The 20480-nt window shown below is 45.5% G+C and overlaps 1 protein-coding gene across 5 annotated transcripts in view; it reads left to right on the forward strand.

The window, feature by feature from the left end:
* The window catches only part of LIPH (lipase H), a 38247-nt gene that overhangs the window by 2689 nt on the left and 15078 nt on the right, over positions 1–20480 (forward strand). For 4 of the 5 annotated variants that reach the window (XM_056819873.1, XM_056819872.1, XM_007486199.3 and 1 more), the window contains exons 2-5: positions 12087–12454; positions 14894–15002; positions 16687–16788; positions 19066–19155. In XM_056819873.1, the coding sequence (XP_056675851.1) occupies positions 12087–12454; positions 14894–15002; positions 16687–16788; positions 19066–19155 (669 nt within the window). Of the gene's footprint in view, positions 1–12086; positions 12455–14893; positions 15003–16686; positions 16789–19065; positions 19156–20480 lie in introns of those variants that run through there. The other variant, XM_007486201.2, reaches the window with a different exon arrangement.

A 20480-nucleotide genomic window follows, 5' to 3' on the forward strand; every position in this document is an offset into this window, starting at 1 on the left:
TTTAAAGGCAAAAATGGATCCTGCCCTCGAGAAACTTACCTTTTAATGGGGGAGGCAAACAATAATAACTCTAGACAAAAAGCAATAAGAACATAATCTCTGGGAAGCAGTTAGGAGAGGGAGAAGAGGACGAAGAGAAAGGCTCCCCCTGATGAAGGTGGGATTTGGGCTGAGTCTTGAAGGAAGACTTTGAAAACTAAGAGGAGGAAGTTAGACCAGAGGGCATTCCAAGCCTGGGGGACAGCCAAAGAAAAGGCTCAGAGAGTGTCTTCAAATAGGCATTAGCATCAGTGTTTTTATAAGAACCCTTTTTTTAAACCCTTACCTTCTGTCTTGGAATCAATACTGTGTATTGGTTCCAAGGCTGAAGAGTGGTAAGGGCTAGAGCAAGGGGGTGGTGTGGTGGTGAAGTGACTTACCCAAGGTCACATAGCTGGAAGTGTCTAAGGCCAAATTTGAACCCAGGACCTCCCATCTCTAGGTCTGACTCAAACCAGAGCTACCTAGCTGACCCCCAAAATTTGTACTTCTGTTACGTGAAGATTTTTTTAAATGATTTAGAAAATTTTTTTATTCCAAAAACAAATTTATATACAAGTTTTCCATGGTTACATGATTCACATTGTCTTCCTCCCCTCTTCCCTCCCCTCTCCCAGGAGTTGACAAGTGGGTTATACATACATATAGGATTTTTTTTTTAATTTTAAAATGTTTGTTTAAAGAGATAGTAACAAAGTTGTTGAATTTCTGTATCCTTCTATAAGCAATGGTATTTTAAGGGATCATTTCTAATAGGCAAACAGCATCGTAAAGTTTGAGCTAGAAGGGAATCTAGAGATTATTGTCCTAATAGGGTGCCAGCCCATTTGATCCCCTTGGCTCTTAATAATAGTAATAGTTCCCAATTCCCATTTATAAAGCACTTATTTTGTTCCAGGTACTTTATAAATATCTTCCTCTTCCTGGTAAGTGCTATTATTACCTCCATTTTACATATGGGGAAACTGAGGCAAACAGCCGTGCAGTGACTTGCCCAGTGTCTGAGGCCAGATTGAATTCAGGTCTGCTTGACTTGGATATCTAGCCACCAAAAATGAATCCCAACCTTTTGAATTTCTTTGTGAACTGGTTTTCTTCCTCTGTAAAATCAACCCAAGTGTTCTTTGCCAACATCCTCCTCAGTCTTTAGAGCATTTCCTTACCCCCCCCCCCCATGCTCCTTGTTCGATTTGAATGAAACAAACTGAAAAGAAATGAGAGCCAACATTGTTGCTACTCAGTGGCTACAAGGTAAGGAGTTGTTTCACCAGAAAACAATTACCATCAGCCAGAAATGGGAATCCTCTTGTCCTTCAGTACTTTTTTTATTGGACTACCCCTTCTGTGCCTTAAAGCTGTGAGAATGAGGGGGTCTGGGGATCTGCTTACCTATACATGAAGGGCTAGAGATAGGGGGCAATGGTCCTGCTTTGGGGAGGGCCAGGGAAGACCAGTTTGTAATTCAGATCAGAAGTTTCAAAGCAGCAGGCAGAGGGGATGGATGAGGGCTGAGGAGCTGAGGTGATGCTCAAGTGCCTGGAGATCCCACCTGATGTAGGCTCTGCTCCCTTCAGAGCCATCCTCCCTGGCATTTGTTTATACCCAATTCATAAAACTCTTCCAATCTCACTGAATGACAGGATTTGAAACAGGAAACTCAGGAAAGACTAAGTTGCCAAGTAGGTGGTGACCTGCATTGGATCAATCAATTGGGAAGCATTTATTAGGTGTCTGCTGTATACCAGGCACTAGAGCTGGCCCTGGGGACACAAAGAATGAAACTCTTCCTACAGCAACAGGAGTTTCCTCTTGGAGTTCCCTATAGGAATAAAGTCTAGGACATAAAGGGAAAAGCTTGGCTCCACCTACCCCATGAGAGCCAAAGGGTCTGCTGACGTTGGTATCAAGACCAACCATTTTGCAAAGAGCCCCATTTTCTTTCTTAAACTTTTGGAAACTTCTCTCCCATCCCCCAGTAGTCACTAAAGAGGACTTTGTAAGCTTGTGATCCAAAGTGAAGATAGAGAAGCCAGGCTCCCCGTGCTCAGTAAATATAGAGGTTTAATGATTAGAGAATCCCAGAAAGTGAGTGTTCTCAGGGACTTTAGAGAGCAGTGCCAATCCACTTGTTTGACAAAGGAGGAAACTGAGGTTCAGAAAGGAAAAATGACTTGCCCAAGATCACACAGTGGGAAGTGGTGGTTTCATCTAATATTTGGGAAATCCTTCAGGCAACAGCAAATTGATTAAACCCATCACTGTTCCTCACAAGGGGTAGATAGCAAAAGGGTGCAGTGGACAGGGCCCTGGGCTGGACTCAGACTCGAGTTCAAATTTAACTTCAGATATATATTAATTGTGTGACTCTAAGCCTATCTCTTAACTACTTCATCTCTGCCTGCCTTGGTTGTATCAACTGTAAAATGAGATGCATAAATCTTACAAGAACAGACTTGTGTTGAGGATCAAATGATTTAATATTTAATTTGTGCCTGGTACAGAGTAGGAATTCCATAAATGCTTGCTTTCTTTCTCTTTACACATAGCATTCCCTTTCCCACCCATTCCTTTGCACAAGGGGGTACCCGTAATGCCCTCCCTTTTTATTTCAAATCCTTTAGTTCCTTTGAAAGCTCAGCTGGCGCCACCTTCTCCATGGGGCCTCTCCTGGGCCTCTCCCCACCAATTTACCTGGCATTTATATTGCAAAACATTTTATGTGCACCTATTAGATTCCAAATGCTAGAGTTCCAGAAGGAAGGGGCGTTTCATTTCTGTCTTTGTATTGCCAGCATTTAGCACAGCACTTAGCACGCAGTAGGTGTCTAATATTCAGCACTTAGGTGTGCAGTATTTGAATGAAGGTCCCTTTTCCATACCCTGTGAATTCAGCAAGCATTTATAAACAACAAGAAGAAGAATTCACAGGGATACAGCTTGAAGGTTTGCAAGGCATATAATATGTTATTCTAGATAATATAACAATATTGTATATTACTGCAATATATAATTACATTGTTATAATATATAGAATAATATATTAATATATTTGGATCTACATACCCCATTGATCTAAATAAATAATATATAACATAATAAGGCAAATATATATATATATATATATATATATATACGTATATATGAATTAGAATGTTACACTTCTGGGCAGTAGGTAGAATATGGTGCTTGGAGTCAGGAAGACCTGAGTTCAAATCCAGATTCAGACAGTAATGGGATGGGGCTTCCCAGATTTGGACCACAGATGTCAAAGGAGGGGCTGGGGGGGGGGGCAAAGGTTCAGAGGCAGGTGAGAGCCCGGCAGGAAAGAGGTGCTGGGAGTGGCCCAGGTGCCTGGGACTCCCATTGCAGTGTGAGATAAGGATGAGGGTAATTCTAAAAGCTGGGCTATAAAGGGGAGGGTGAGTCATGACCGGGCCATTTCCTGGTAGATTTGGACAGTTTCGGGGGTGGGATCTTGTTGGAGAGGAAGGCAGAGAGAGAATAGGAATAGGAATGAACCCTCAATTGTCATGGGAAAGAGGAAATGGACTGCCTGGATGTCTTGGACCCTGTTTAAGAAATATCTTCTATTAATAATATAAGCAAGAGGGGGCAGCTGGGTGGCTCAGTGGATAGAGAGCCAGATCAGGAGGAAGAAGTCTTGGGTTCAAATGTGACCTCAGACACTTCCTGGCCAGGTGACCCTGGGCAAGTCATTTAATGTTTTTGTTCTCATTTTTGTCTTCATGGGCTTCTTTTTTATTCCTTATTTTAAGGATGGTTCTCTAGAAGAGGGAAGGATTCCAATGGAATACTTTGGGCAGTGGAGTTGATGTAAAAACAAAAATTAGCAATAAAAATTCATTTTGAAAAATGAAGAGGGGGCAGCTGGGTGGCTCAGTGGGTTGAGAGTCGGTTCTAGAGATGGGCAGCCATTACTGCTCTTCTATCTTGGACCCAACACACAGTATTAATTCTAAGGTGGAAGGTAAAAGGAGAATGAATGTTAAAAATAAAATTAAAAAAATACAGCCCTAGGGAACATTAGAGAGCTCTCTTTCCCCAAAGTCATGCTACCAATATTCATTGCTGACACTAGAATGTCGGGCTTCTGCCTCCTCGCCTCTTGCTCTCATTCCCTCCTTTGTAGACTCCTGATTTCCTTCCATCCTTCCACCGCTCCATTTTCTTCTCTTCTTGCCCCCTCTTTCCCTTGCATCCACTTGCAGAACTCTTTGCAGATCCTGACTTGAGCCCCGATTCCCTGTTTAAGACTGGGCTGGTCCTCTCTGGATCTGTTTGCTCCTGAGGTGGCCCTCAAGGACTCCCAGGATTCTGTTGCTTCTTCTCTTTTTTCTGTTTTCAGTCAAACGAGGTGGCTGGATTAGACGGCCCCGGGGCTCTGAATCTGGGCACCTAATTCCAAGTCCCATGAGTCTATGATGAGGCAGTAAATTTTCCCACTCTGTCCTCCTCCCTGTTCAAGAAGTTTGAGTCATGGGAGCTGGTAGAAAGAACAGATGATTGGGGAGGGAAAAGACCCGGCTCTGACATCTTCTCCCCTGGAGCCTCAGTTTCCTCACCTGTAAAATGAGAACCACCCTCCTAACGGAGCCCATCTCTCCAGATGGCCAGCATGAGACAAGCAGTCTGTGCCCCACTGTAGAAACGGCGAGTCGCCTCCCCTAACTCACAAGCCAGCTTCTCCCTGGAGCTTCCCCCAGAGCCCGGGATTTTCTTATCAGTTTGGCTCCATCAGAGATGGCAAATAAAAGTCATCCCAAGTACCACAAATCCCTACCAAAGGTTAGATCTCATTCAATCATCGCAGGGGAGAATTCTGAGTGGGAGGTGTTTTCCTGATTTGTCATCTTGCCTGAAACGTGCGTCATGCTGCCTGGCTGTACGCTGGACTTTCTTTTAATGCCTGGCACATAGTAGGTGATGTTAATTTTTTATATACTTGTATATTTATATAATTTTAAAATTATTATTGTTTTTTAAACCCTCACCTTCCATCTTGGAGTCAATACTGTGTATTGGCTCCAAGGCAGAAGAGCGGTCAGGGCTAGGCAATGGGGGTCAAGTGACTTGCCCAGGGTCACCCAGCTGGGAAGTGTCTATGGCCAGATTTGAACCCAGGAAATCCCATCTCTAGCACTGGATCTCCAGCCAGCCAGCCAATCAGCTGCTCCCTTTCATTTAATTTAGAAAAAAATATTCTCCCTTTCCATCTTAAAATCAATATTGGATTTTGGTTTCAAGGCAGAAGAGCGGTAAGTGCTAGGCAATGGGGGTGAAATGACTTGACCAGGGTCACCCAGCTAGGAAGTGTCTGAGGCCAGATTTGAACCCAGGACATCCCATCTCTAGGCCTGGCTCTCCATCCTCTGAGCCACCCAGCTGCCCCCTTTATAAATGTTTCCTGATGGAGACACGGATGTGCCTGTCTGTTTTCTGCTCAGCATACAGCTTGCTGGTGCTCCATGAACGTGCATCACTGAAAAGGAAGCCCAAGCTGGACGTGCCGTGTGTAAAGCAGGCTTCCAGTGGGGGTCTTGACCTCAGCCTTCCCTTTGCCTGGGATTGGTAGGTGGCACCAGAAGGAACTAGGGCACAGGGGCCAAATGAGGAAGAAGGATCGGCTCAGCCCGTATCAAATACACAGCGATGGAGAAGACACTTTCGAAACCTGTTTAGCCTGTTTTCTCCACTTGGGCCTTCTTGATAGAACCAGAACAACAACCCGGCCTTGTCATTTGGCAAGTTTGAGGTTACAAAACTGGGATGCCAAACATCCTCAAGGTGTAGAGGGTAACCATGTTAGCAGGCCAAGGATAGGCTGCAGACTGGCCAAGAACCATCCCCTTTCTTCTTTAGTCTGTTCGTCTGCAGACAGAAAATGTCTTCAATTCGATCAACACACATTTATTTCACATTCTGCCTACTATTGTTGTTCAGTTGTGTCCAAGCGTCCATGACCCCGTTTGGGGTTTTCTCAGCAAAGATCCTGGAGTGGGTCACCATTTCCTTCTCCAGCTCATTTGACAGATGAGGAACTGAAGTCAACAGGGTTAAGTGACTTGCTCAGGGTCACACAGCTAGTTTGCTACTTTCCTTTTCCAGCTCATTTTACAGATGAAGAAACTGAGGCCCACAGGGTGAAGTGACCTGCCCAGAATCACGCAGCTAACGACTGTCTGAAGTCAGGTCTTCCTGACTCTAGACTCAGAACACTATTCACTGTATCATCTAGCTGCCCAATTCAAGTCTGTTCAGTCCAAGAAACATTTATTCTTTTTTCTTTCCATAACTCAATTCATTTCAATCCAGCAAGCATTTATTCTTCATCTTTTTTTTTTAACCCTTATCTTCCATTTTAGAATGGTGGACTGCTCAGTGGATTGAGAGCCAGGTCTAGAATTGGGAGGTCCTGGGTTCAAATGTGGCCTCAGACACTTTCTAGTTGCGTGACCCTGGACAAGTCATTTAACTCCCATTGCCTAGCGCTTACTGCTTTTCTGCCTTGGAATGATACTTAATATGGATTCTAAGAAAGAAGGTAAGGGTTTAAAAAAAAAGAAAACCCTATTGAAATGATAAATTAAAATGACCATTTTTTAAAAAGACAAAGTGAATAGAAAAGCCATTAGCTAGACTGATAAATAAAAGAAAGGAAAATGAAATATCCATAATTTTTAAAAATAGTAAAGAAGAATTCACACAAATGAAGAAGAAATAAAAGAAATTATCAAAAGCTGTTTTGCCCAATATGTGCGGACACAACCAGCAATGGAAAGAAGAGAGTTATATAATTGAAGAATAGAAATATACAGATTAACAGCTCGAGAAAGAGAATATAAACAAACCAATCTCAGCCTGACCTGAACCAGCCCAGAGTGTTTCCTTTGTGCTCATCCTACTTAGATTGGCTTTAGCATCTGACATTAGGATCCTATAGCTAGAAGGAACCTCAGAGGACACCTAGCCCAATCTCCGTATTTTCCAGATGAAGAAACTGAGTCCTAGAGTGATCAAAAATTCAAAGATCTTGAGCTAGTAAGGACTTCAGAGGTCATTTAGTTCAACCCTTTCATTGTACAGAAAAGCAAATTGAGGCCAAGGGTAGGGGTAAGGGATAGTGCCCCAAGCCCTGAAGGTGGTTAGTAACAAAAGTCAGAATTTGAACCCAGGTCTTCTGACTCCAAACTCAGTGCTCTTTCCATTGTACCACATTGCCTGTTAACAACCACCTCCTTCTCAACATTCTCCTTTCTTCCTCAGCCTCCACAAGGATCACCTTCATATTCTCCTGGAGGACCAAAGGGGTTATGGCACTCAGAGCTTCCATAATTTTTGTCAGAAGGATATGGAGCAGGAACTCCACTATCCCCATTCCCGGACTCTCTCCCAGTGTCAAAGTCTCCTTTTTTTTTAACCTGTTTTGTTCAATCATTTTCAGTTGTGTCTGGGGTTTTCTTAGCAAAGAAACTGGAGTGCTTTCCCATGTCCTTTTCCAGCTCACCTTATAGATGAGGAAATCAAGGCAAAGAAGGTTAAGGGACTTGCCCAAGGTCACATAGCTGAAAAGTGTCTGAGCCTGGATTTGAACTCAGGATGGGTCTTCCTGACTCCAGGCCCAGCCCCTTATCCACTGGGTGCCCCTCCCCCCAGCTGCCCTTTTTTAGATATAACAGGCCATCAAGAAAGGACTAAGTATAGCCAGATCTAATTCAAAATAAAACCAGAAACCACACCATGAGGTCAGCCCAAGGGTCTAACTTTCAGAGAAAAGTTTTCAGCCTCCCTTTCCAGAGAAAGAGACTCTCTGGTCCACACCTTTTTTAAAAGCAAATAACATTCCATAACTCACTCCACACACACGTATCAGCTTTTCCTTAAGACACATATAACCTGTGACTAGGTCCAGTACTTGCATAGTGTCTGGACAGCTTACCTTTCACCTGGCCTCGTGTAGTAGTGGTCTAAAGAGGCAGAATTTAAAGTTTGTTTGACTTGGTTTGTCTAGCGTGTTCCTGTAAGCAGGTGCTTAACTCCTTTTGATCCAGATCTATGATTTCATCAGCACAGGGAACCAGATGTAGATCCTATCTGGGTCACTAAGTGACTTGCCCAAGGTCACAGTTTCTAGGGCAAGGCAACTTTGGAATACTGGCTAGACTACAAGGCTTGTAGTCAGAAAGATGGGGGTTCAGCTTTCACTTCTGACACTTCCAAACTCGATAGCTGAAGGCCAATTTCTTAGTCACTCTGAGCCTCAGTTTCCTCATATGGAAAAATGACATAATAAAATACTTTTAGTACCCATCTCCAAGGGATGTTGTGAGGTTCAAATGGAATGATGTATAAAAAGCATTGTGAAAGTACTTCGCAAACTCTTCAGTTTCTTTTTGCTAGATAAGCTAAGTAAATATCAAGTATTCTTCTGTTTTGTTCCATTCACCATCCTTGTGACTCCTCAGACCATAACTCTTTCCCCTACCCTGCCTCCCCAATTAGAACATAGAAACTTGAAGGCAGGGACAGGTTCATCTTTGTATTTCTATTTGTACTGCTAAGCCTAGGATCTGACAAACACTAGGTACTTAATAAATGCTTTTTCATTCATTCATTCTTTCATTCATTCTTTTCAAGGGCAGGACTATCTCTACCTGCTGTCTCCCTTAGCCAACGTTCCTTACTAATAATTAGAGTAGTATTGAGGCTTGCTTATTTATAGCTAGCTGGTGTTTCTTGTCTCATCTTGACAATGACTTCCTGAGTGGTCTTGGATCAAATCAACTACCTGGATTGATCTGCTGTCAACTGCCTCCCCACCAAAGGAAAGCTGTTGGACTGAAGGAGGTCAGGTTTGGGGAGTCATAGAGACTCATTAGGAAAATGTACCATTTGTGAAACATGTCCTTGTTTGGAGCCAAATGAGGGAAATCAGGTCAATACTCTTCCAAGGGGAAATCTCAATCCCTAAAAGAGGAGTAGGAAAGTAGGAAAGATGTTGTGGGGCTCAGAAAAACTCAGCATCTCTAGCTGACTTCACTCAAATCATCCAACCCTTCTCTCTAACCTTCAGTCTTTCCAATTTACTGGTTCATTCTCTGCTTTTAATCATGTCTTTAATTATGCCCAGGATTCCCTTATTCTTTAACAAAGACAAAAATACAAAACCACATGACTTTCATTTGCCACCACCATCCCCTTAAGCTATTATCCTATAGCTCTCTTCCATTTCAGAGTCAAGCTCCTAAGAAAAGCTATCTACATTCATTACTTACTTTCCTCCCCCTCATTCCTCAAGCTTTAGCATTCTATCTTCAAACATCTTCACTTAACCGAAACTGAAACTGATCTCAACAAAGTGACCAGTGATCTCTCTCTCTCTCTCTCTCTCTCTCTCTCTCTCTCCCTCTCTCTCCCCCTTTCCCTCTCCTTCTCTCCCTCCCTCCCTCCCTCCCTCCCTCCCTCCCTCCCTCCCTCCCTCCCTCCCCTTCTGTCTTAGAAGCAAATTTAGTATAGGCTAAGGAATGAGGGTTAGTACTCAGAGTTACACAGCTAGAAAGGTTTAGGGGCCATATTTGAACCCTTTTGGACCTCTAGTCTCCAGGTCTGACTCTCAATACATTGAGTCACCTAGATGCCCATTAACAATATCTTTTCTTTTTTTTAAGAAAAACTCTTCCCTTCTGTCTTAGAATCAGTACTGTCTATTGGTTCCAAGTCAGAAGAGAGATAAGGGCTAGATAATGGGGGTTATGTGACTTGCCCAGGGTCACACAACTAGGAAAGTGTCTGAAGCTAGGTTTGAAACCAAAACCTCCTATCTTCCACTGAATCACCTAGCTACCCTCTCAATGATCTCTTAATTGCAACATCCAATGTTTTTTCTCAGTCCTTATTCTGCTTAATTTTTCTGCAGGATTTGACAGTGTTGATCACTTTATCCTCCTGGACATTCTCTCTTCTCTGGGTCTTCACTCTCTCTTGGTTCTCTTCCTACCTACCCAACCTCTCCTCAATCTCTTTTTATTGAAACATCGCTTGTGCTCCACCCCTACCAGTGAACTTTCCTTGAAGAGTTTTCCTCTCTATGGTCTTTTTAAAATTATGTTTTCACCCCCAGCTTATATTTCAGTACAGTTTTCGATAATTATTTTCTGACATTTTGTGGTCTGTGTTCTCTCTCTCCCATTCCTCTACCTTCCCCAAGAGGGCAGATAATATAATATAGGTTGTATGGGTGTTATTATATAATATATATTTCCACATTCACCATGTTGTGAAATAAGACACTTGTTACTTATACTAGAGAAAGATTCATGGAGGAAATAAAGTGAATAATGATGTGCTTCAATGTGCAATCAGACTCTATTGAAGTAGCTAGCCTTTTGTCCCCAGTCCCTTGGAATTGTCCAGGATCTTTGCATTGCTGATGATAGTTAAGTCTTTCACAGTTGTTCTATGGTCTTTCTCAGAGACTTAATCAGCTCCTTTGAGTTTAATGATCGTCTGTACACAATGATCCAGATTTATACATCTAGCCTTAGTCTCTCTCCTGAGCTCCTATTCCATTTGGCTATTACAAGGGCATCTCAATTTCAGCATGTCCCAAACAAAATTCAGAGTCTTTCCCCAAACCATCCCTCTTTCAAACTTCCCTATTTTTATTCAGGTTATCTCCATCTTCTTAGTGACCCAGGACCATGGTCCTGAAGTTCTCCTTGACTTATTCCAGTGATGGCAAACCTTTTAGAGGGGTGGGAGATGTGAGAAATATTCTCAGGTGGAGAGGGGGAGAGGAAGAGCCTGGCCCTGGGTCCCTCTGACTTTCTAGTAACAAACTCTGGTCAATTCTATGCTGGAGCAATGGTGCATGCCCACTGGGAGGGCTCAGAGTGCCCCCTCTGGCACGTGTACCATAGGTTCACCACCATAGGCTTATTGCTTTAAACTCATTCCATGTATGCCATCAGGTACTAAGTTTTGCCCTGTCTATCTCCCCAATATATCTGGCCACTCCCCCTTTCTGTTCCCATAGCTGTCTTTCTGCTAAGCCAGCATTACCTCTCATTTGGACTATGGCCTTAGCCTCCTAGTTGTCTCTATGCTTCCTGCCTCTCCCACTCCAATTCATCCTTCCCACAGATGGCAAGATGGTTTTGCTAAAGCATGGGTCTATGTCATTTCTTCACTCAAAAAACTCCAGGGGTTCCCAGTTGCCTGTGGGTAAAATATGAACATCTTCATTTGGCAGTCTGGCTGCAATGTATCTATTCAAACTCATTACACATCACTTTCCTTCATGAACTCCATATTCTAGTCGAATCTTTTTGCTCTTCCTCATATGACATTATATCTCCCATCTCCAGGCTTTTGCCCAAGCTGTTCCCTTGTCTGAAAGCCCTCTCTACTCTCTTATGTCTCCTAGAATCTCCAGCCACCTTCAAAGCCCAGAACCACATGTACCTTCCATTAAATGACCTCTGGGGGCAGGTCCCAGTGGCTTGAGCTCCCCTCCCCTTCCCTATATATCTTTGATGTTCCTGTGTGTGTCTCACTAGAACGGGAACCCCCTGAGGGCAAGAAACGTATCCTCAGAGCATATCCCGGTGTCTAGCACATAACAAGATTCCTTTCTACACCTTACCTGACTGATGAGAGCAAGATAGACAAGCCACCTCTCCAGCTGTGTAGGAGGTCTAACATCTGAGGAAACACGGCAGTGGTGGGACAGAGCTGGGATTTCCTTAGTGTGGGCAGCCAACTCCTGGCAAGAGAACTCCCTCTGCCAAAGGTCCTCCCTTGAGAGGGAGGACCACGAGTCTAGAGTCAAACACCTGGAAGAGGCAGGAGCTGAACCTGGGCCTTTCCTGACCCTGGGAGTAGCCTGCTGTATCAATTGGCATGAAGTCACCAGACTCCATTTACCTCATCAAAGCAATCCAATCCAATAATAAGCCATTATTAAGTGTCTGCTGTCTTCAGGGTCTGCAGAGCTGCTCTCATCTCTTCCTTCTTCTTCCGACTTTCAGATACAGATGAAAAATGTCCCACGTTCACCAATATTGGCTTCTATAATGCATTAGTAGGCACGAGACTCAAGGTAAGGCTGTTGCTGTACACAGATGGGAACTTTGCCTGTGCCAAACTGCTCGAATCCACCCTTCCTGGGAGCTTCAACGTGACCAAGAAAAGCACTTTTATCATCCATGGCTACAGACCAACGGGCTCCCCCCCAGTCTGGATGGACGACCTCGTCGAGGCCCTGCTCCGCATCGAAGACATGAATGTGATTGTGGTCGACTGGAACCGAGGAGCCGCTAATGTGATTTACAGCATTTCCTCCGGTTTCACCAAGCCGGTGGCTAAAATCTTAAAGCAGACGATCGACCAGATGCTGGTAAGAAGGCCGTTCGCATCAGCGACGGTCATTAGGAAATCTATCCCTAAGTACAAACGTGTGTCAGGTATGGTCCAACACTACTGCTTCTGCTCTTGGGTTCTCATCATCCTGAGGAGCTTAGCTGAGCTGTAGGTGCAAGAAAGAATCTGGGCTGGGGGACGATTTAAGAAGATGGGTAGGGACATTTCTGAGGGACTTGGGAGGAAGAACGCCATCCCCATCCAGAGAAAGAACCGTGGGAGCAGAAACACAGGAGAAAAACTACTGCTCGATCACATGGGTTGATGGAGATAGGATTGAGGATGTAGACTCTAGACCATCACCCTAATGCAAATATCAATAATAAGGAAATAGGTCTTGATCAATGACACAAGTAAAACCCAGTGGAATTGCTTGTTGGCCGAGGTCAAGGGGCGGGAGGGGAGGAGGGAGGAGAACGATCTTCAAACTAGGGAGTAGGGTCAAGGAAAGCTCCTGTGTTCTCCCTTCCTCCCTTCTTTCTTTCTGTGTGGGGCAGACTTCCCCCTAATGCATCCACCCTCTCTCCTCGCACCCCAAGGGCCAATGGACCTTTGCCTGTCTCTCTGCCCAACCCTTCTTGGCCTTTTGCACTATTCCAATGGTTTCTAATTGGTCTCTTGGCTTCCAATCTGTGCCATTTCAAAGCTGTCCTCCACAGAGTCAAAATATCCTTCCTAAAGCATGAGTCACACTCCTGTTCAGCAGGTTCAGGGGTTCTCTATTGACTCATAGATAACAAAGAATCTTCCTAACTTTTACAGGACTTAAAAGTCTGGCTCCAGCCTTGATTCCCCTTCACATGTTCTGTGTTCTGGTTAAATAAACTCTCCTTCTCACTTCTCATCTCCCACCTCCGTGTTTTTACCTAGGCTGTCCCCCATTACTGGGATTCCCTCTCCTCTGGCCCTTTCCTTCATTCTCAGCTCATGTGTCATGTCTTGTGGAAAGTCTTTCCTGACCTCCCAAGTGGCTACTCCTAGTGGACTAAATGCTCCTTGAGGCCAGGGACTTTTTGGTTTTCCCTTTGAATAGTCAGCCCAGGATCAAATCTGGGAGGAGACTAATCTTAACCATGTGGATGTTTGCATTTGACCCCTCTGGCATCCTAGTAGAAAGAGTGCTACATTTAAATTCAAGGAAGTCATGAGTTCAAATCCTGCCTCAGATACTTCCTAGTTGTGTGACCTTCACCTCTGTTTGCCTCAGTTTCCTCATCTATAAAAAGGGGATAATGACAGCACCTGCCTTCCAGGGTTGCTGTGAGGATCCAATGAGTTCTCCTCTATTTAGTCAAATACTTTGTGAACTTGCCATGGATATAGAAATGCTCGTTGTAATTATGGACCTTTGAGCAGCATTTGATGCTGGCGGAGGCAGTGGACAGAGCATTGGATCAGGAAGATGCACGTTCAAATCCAGGCTCAGATACTAGCTGTGTGGCCCCGAGCGAGTCACAAAACCTCGTCAGGCTCTGTTTTCTCATCTGTAAAATAGGGAGAACAAGAGCATCCCCTACTAAGGGTTGTTGTAAGAATCAGCGGAGATTCCATGTGTGAAGCATTCGGCCAACCTTCGGTACCACCTAACGGGAGCTGCTCTCCCTGCTATTGTAGCCCTCTTAGTGGGACTCTGGCCCGTCCTCCCCTGAGTTGCCACAGGCAGTCCAGCCCACGTGCCACAAGCCTTCCTTGACTCTCCTGGCAGATCTCTGGAGGGCTCTGGTGGAGGGCGAGGGCTGCTCTCATCGGCGCTTTGCTCTCTCTCAGTCGGTAGCCTGGCTTTGGCGGCTGGGTAGCTCATGAAGCACAGCAAACAACAAAAGGGGTCCTCCCCCTTCTGTGGCGGCAGGGCCGGGGGCCAAAGCATGTTAAGCATCCCAATGGTAGGTTTTAAAACTTCATTATTCGTGACAATAATCGCTTCCCATTTATACAGCACAAGGGCTTTATATACCCATCCTTAGACCTTCATAACAACCCCATGAAGTGCATCATCCCATTTTACAGATGAGGAAACCAAGGCTGAGAAGGGTCAAGTGACTTGTCCAGGGTCACACTGCTAGTGAGGATCTTCCTGAGCCCCAGTCTAGCTGCATTCCACTGCACCACCGCGTTCCCTGTCGGCCTTGCAGACAGGAGACCCTTAATAATTGCTTGTTGGGTCGGATTGCTTTGATGAAGTAAATACATGTGCAAATGCCAATCTATAAGTGTGGGTGCATTGGGGGGGGGGGTTGGCCCAGAAATTTTCGCTCTGCCTCGGCAGTGTTTAAAGCTGTGTTTGTTTTCTCTGAGAGAGCCATGGAGGGGTTCCTGGGGGGAAATCTGGGAAGGGGCGACGACGAAGCTTGGCTTCATGTTCCTTCTTGTTGCTGGTCTTTGCCCAACTGATGGAGACTCTGTCTTGGAATCACAGGCCAATGGAGCGACTCTGGACAACATTTACATGATCGGAGTCAGCCTGGGGGCCCACATAGCTGGCTTTGTTGGAAAGATGTATGACGGGAAGCTTGGAAGAATTACTGGTAAGGCTGCCGCTGAGGCTGTCTCTGGGCAGAGCCTTCTTGTTTTCTGTTACGGGGACAGTGTTGCCCTACCAGTGTCTGAACTTCAGACTGCCTGCAAGGCCAGCTGCTAATGAAGTGTGTGTGCGTGCGCGTCTACACACGTCTCTACGTGGCGTAGAGAACACACACACGCTCTTTATTAATACGTATGTCTTTATTGGCATTGGAACTAGACCTGGGCTTTCACCGATATAAGGAACTCTCCTAGGAGCAAACTCCCACTGCCACTAGAGCTTGGCCTTCGATTTGGCGTCTTTGAGCGTTGCTAGGAACATCTAGATGTTAAATGACTTATCCAGGACCACACAGCCACGGTGTTCGAGGTGGGATTGGAATTCAGGGCTTTCTGGTCTATCCTCTTTATCTTTGCCTCTTGTTTTTCAGGATCATTTCAATCCCTCAGAATTCGGCTTCATTTTAGGGCTCTTTTCATTTATATTGTCATTGTTTTAGTGGGTAGATTGTTTGTTGGCTCCATTCCATTGACTTAACCCTGTATCAGTTCATACAAATCTTCCCCTATTTTTCTGAAATCCCCATTGCTCATTTCTTACTGCACAGTGCTGTCAGTATATCCATGGGCAAAGTAGACTGGACCCTGGACACGGAGGCAGGAAGACCTCAGTTCAAATCCAGCTCAGACACTGACTAGCTACGGGACCCGGGGCACGTCACTTAACCTCTGTGCCTCAGTTTCCTCCTCTTCCAGACCACCAGGAAACATTGATGGTGACTCGGTGGCTACTCAGACAGTTCTGAATCAACCTGGCACAATTGGACTCTTGTCCATCCCACACTTCCCCACCCTGCCCCCAAGAAGAGCAGAAGAGACATTAGCCAATGCCCAGGTGCCATCCATTGCCACAGTTGTCTGCTATGTCCACAACGCTGGCCTGATCTACTGGTTTAGTAACCTTATAAAAAACAATTAGTGTTCTTGCCCAAGTTGTTTTGGAGGAAGCCCTGCTGGTTTTTGGTGGTCACTATTTCTTCTTCTAAACCCCTTTCTCACAACCCCCTTAAAAAACCCCAAAAGCCTCACCTTCTCTCCTAGAATCAGCACTAAGTATTAGTTCCAAGGCAGGAAAGTGGTAAGGGCTAGGCAATGGGGGTTAAGTGACTTGCCCAGGGTCACACAGCTGGGAAGTGCCTGAGGCTAGATTTGAATCCAGGATATGTCATCTCTGGGCCTGACTATTATCCTCTTTAATGTACATTTAACAATTTTGTCAGGAACTAAAGCTCCTTGACCTCCAGCTTAAAGATGCCCATCTCTTACCTATGGACATTTGCCCTCCTCCATTCCTATATTCTTCATTCTCTGGGCATCTTTCATCATCATTCTTTTTTCCCATCTGCATCATTTTTCTTTCTTTTCTTTTTAGAAAAAAAGCCCTCACCATCTGACCCAGAATTGATATCGAGTTTTTGTTCCAAGGCAGAAGGGCAGTAAGGATTATACAATGGGGACTAAGTGACTTGCCCAGGGTCACACAGCTAGGAAATGTCTGAGGCTGTTCATCGTCTTTCAGTTGTGAGATGATGAGGATGCTGGTATCCAAAGGATTCATGTACCTAGAGCTGTATCCAAAATAATCAATCCCCAAAGCACCTGCCCAAGCCCATTCTTACTCTCTTTCAGGCCTTGATCCTGCAGGCCCCCTCTACAACGGGAAGCCCCCAGACAAACGGCTGGATCACAGAGATGCCCAGTTTGTTGATGTCATCCATTCCGATATTGATGGTATGTGATGCTTTAGCTTTTCCTTTATTTCCCCTGACTCTGGAAACCTTGAGAAGGAGAGAAGTGAGGCAATGTGTCATCCTCCCCCCCACCCATGTATGCACAGCTTAAGGGGACTTGATCTAAATCTCCTTTTGTGATGCGATACGTAGGAAATGACAAGAGCACAGGATCATGGAGTTAGAGGCAGAAGAAGGGACCTTCGCGAAATAGTGGGCAGCGATTAGCTCATGAAACTTCCAAAGACATTGGATGGCTTTGCTATGACTGCTGCGTCTTTTCAAATAAGTAACCAAAACAAATGGAGACTGATGTGTTTTGTTCTAGAAGAGACAGATGTGTCTACCACGTCAACACTGGATCTGGTTTCTTAACTTCCTGGTTATTTCTTCTCAATTATTTTATGTTGGTGAAGTAGATATTCAGGAAGCCATAGAATGTAAGAGGTGGAAAGACCTCAGCAACTCTTCAAGGGTTCTGACCCTTTTTTGTACCCTGGACTTTTTGGTAGGCTACGAAAGGCTACAGAGCCCTTCTCAGAGGAGTCTGTTTAAATGAATAAAATAAGATAAAATCATATTCCAAAGAAAATCAATTATATTAAAGTATAGCTGTCAGAATATTATTTTAAAACTTCATAAACTCTAGGTTAAGAATGCCTGATTTAGTTTGACCCCTTCATTCTACAGATAGGAAAATGGAGGGAGAGAGACAGATATAGAGAGACAAAGAGGGAGAAAAGGAAGGAGGGAGAAAGAGAGAGAGACAGAAAAGCAGAGAGAGCGAAGAAAGAAGAAAGGGGGAGAGAGAAGAGGGGGAGAGAGAGAAGAAAGAGAAGAGAAGAGGGAGAAGAACTGAGAGAGAGAAGAGAGGGAGAGGAAGAGAGAAGAGAAGAGGGAGAGAGAGGAAGAGAGAGAAGAGAAGAGGGAGAGAGAGGGATAGAGGGAGGGAGAGAAAGGGAGGGAGTGAAGGAGAGAAAGAGAGGAGGAGAGAAGAGGGAGAGGAACTGAGAGAGAGGAGAGGGAGAGAGAAGAGGGGGGAGAGAGGGAGAGGAAGAGAGAGAAGAGAAGAGGGAGAGAGAGGAAGAGGGAGAGAGAGGGATAGAGGGAGGGAGAGAGGGAGGGAGTGAAGGAGAGAAAGAGAGGAGGAGAGAAGAGAGGGAGAGAAGAGAAGAGGGAGAGGAACTGAGAGAGAGAAGAGAGGAAGAGGGAGAGAGAAGAGGGGGAGAGAGAGGAGGGAGAGAGAGGAAGAGGGAGAGAGAGAGGGATGGAGGGAGGGAGAGAAAGGAAGAGAGTGAAGGAGAGAAAGAGAGAAGAGGGGGAGAGAGGGAGAGATAAGAGGGAGAGAGGGAGAGAAGAGGAGAGAAGAGAGGAGAGAGAGAGAAGAGGAGAGAAGAGAGGGAGAGGGAAGAGGGAGAGAGAGAGAAGAGAGGGAGAGGGAAGAGGGAGAGAGGGATGGAGGGAGGGAGAGAAAAGAAGGGAATGAAGGAGAGAAAGAGAGAAGAGGGGGGAGAGAGAGGAGGAGAGAGAAGAGGGGGGAGAGGGAGAGGAAGAGAGAGAGAGAGGGATGGAGGCAGGGAGAGAAAGGAAGGGAATGAAGGAGAGAAAGAGAGAAGAGGGGGGAGAGAGGGGGAGAGAGAGGAAGAGAGAGAAGAGGGGGGAGAGGGAGAGGAAGAGAGAGAGAGAGGGATGGAGGCAGGGAGAGAAAGGAAGGGAATGAAGGAGAGAAAGAGAGAAGAAGCGGGGGAGAGAGGGGGAGAGAGAGGAAGAGAGAGAAGAGGGGGGAGAGGGAGAGGAAGAGAGAGAGAGAAGAGGAGAGAAGAGAGGGAGAGAGAGAGGGATGGAGGCAGGGAGAGAAAGGGAGTGAGGGAGAGAGGGGGCGAATACGAAGTCCAGATTGGGGTCATAAATCATATCTTCTGAAAAGATTCTGAAACGTTCGCTCTCCTCACTCCTAAGGCGTGTGCCTGTTTTTAATCAAATGCTTCATGAAGGGTTGGAGGATGTTTCAGATGCAGTGATAACCTTTGGGTGGGGGATGGTCGTTTTCAAGGCTGCTGCTTCACGTAAGTGTATGTGATCTGGGGGAAAGGCACTGAATGTCCCTGAACCTTGGTTTTGTCATTGGACAAATGAGAGGCTGATCCCGGCTATAGATATGCATTTGAATAACTCTCCTGCCTGCTCTTTATTCTGAAGAGGAAATAACAGGCTTGAGAGCTTAAACACGCTAAAAGCAGCTTAGGAGCCGGGGGCATTTTGTGACGATCTGTTGTAGGTCTCGGCTTCAGAGAATCGTTAGGAAATATCGATTTCTACCCCAATGGAGGAGTGGATCAGCCTGGCTGTCCCCAAACAATCTTTGGGGGTAAGTACAGATGTTTTGTATTTGGAAAGTGATCAACGTTGCACTGGAATTCACGGCTGGGGCTGGGAACATCTGTCTGTACTCTGGGATCCCATTAGAGGGATTTCTGTCCTATTGTAGGCAGATTCTAGTTTGTTCCTTCCTTTTTTCTCTCCTGCTGCCTGGCTGGCCTTACCAAAGCCCTTTCGACTTAGCAGGAGAGAAGGAAGCTTCCACGTGCCTCCTCTTCGCTGGCACTAAGGCCAGAGCATCTTGTTTCAACAATTCAATTCTGTGAAGTGAGCAGAGCCAGATCATTGCACACAGTAACAGCAATAATGTAGGATGATCAGATTTGAAAAACAAACCAGTTCCAAAGGTTTTATGATTAAAAATGCTATCTGGGGCAGCGAGGTGGCTCAGTGGATTGAGAGCCAGGCCTAGAGATGGGAGGTCCTAGGTTCAAATGTGGCCTCAGACACTTCCCAGCTGGGTGACCCTGGGCAAGTCACTTGACCCCCATTGCCTAGCCCTTACCACTCTTCTGCCTTGGAGCCAATACACAGTATTGACTCCAAGACAGAAGGTGAGGGTTTAAAAAAAAAATGCTATCTGGGGCAGCGAGGTGGCTCAGTGGATTGAGAGCCAGGCCTGGAGACCCAGAGGTCCTGGGTTCAAATGTCGCCTCAGATACTTCCTGGCTGGGTGAGCCTGAGCAGATGGCTTAACCTCACTTACTTAGCCCTTACGCTCCTTGGAACCAATGTACAGTGTTGATTCTAAGATGTACAGTAAGGGTTTTTAAAAACATCCTCTACCTCCTGAGAAAGAACTGATGGAGTCTGAATGCTGCGTATTCAAGGATTCTATCTGATGACTTCCAGATCACCCACATTCAAGCCTGGTCTTTATCTCTCCTTTGCTACAATCCCACGTTCCCCACTGGACATGTTGAAGCTGTGAACAACATCTCAACTTGGCGCATCCTTATCTTTCCTCCCAAATCCTCCCCTCTACCAAACGTCCCTATTTCTGTCAAGGGTGCCACCGCCATCTTCCCAGTCTTCCAGGTCTGCCATTTCAGATTCATCTCCATCTCTTTGCTTTCCTTTGCCCTGTGTATGTACTCCATCTGATCAGCCTTGCCCTTTTCCCTATCCCCGAGCCCTTTGGACTCCCAGGCTTGACTATCTGTCCAGTCTCTATGATCTTTGACTTCCCAGTCATTGTCATCTGACCGGTCACTCCGCCCTGAGGATCCCGAACTCTACGGATTCTGGATCCTTCCATCTTCCTTGTCCAAGGACCTTCCCAAACGTATTGTTTTCCCAACTTAGAATGTGAGC

This window comes from Monodelphis domestica, chromosome 2, assembly GCF_027887165.1.
Source record: "Monodelphis domestica isolate mMonDom1 chromosome 2, mMonDom1.pri, whole genome shotgun sequence".
NCBI classification, from domain to species: Eukaryota; Metazoa; Chordata; class Mammalia; order Didelphimorphia; family Didelphidae; genus Monodelphis; species Monodelphis domestica.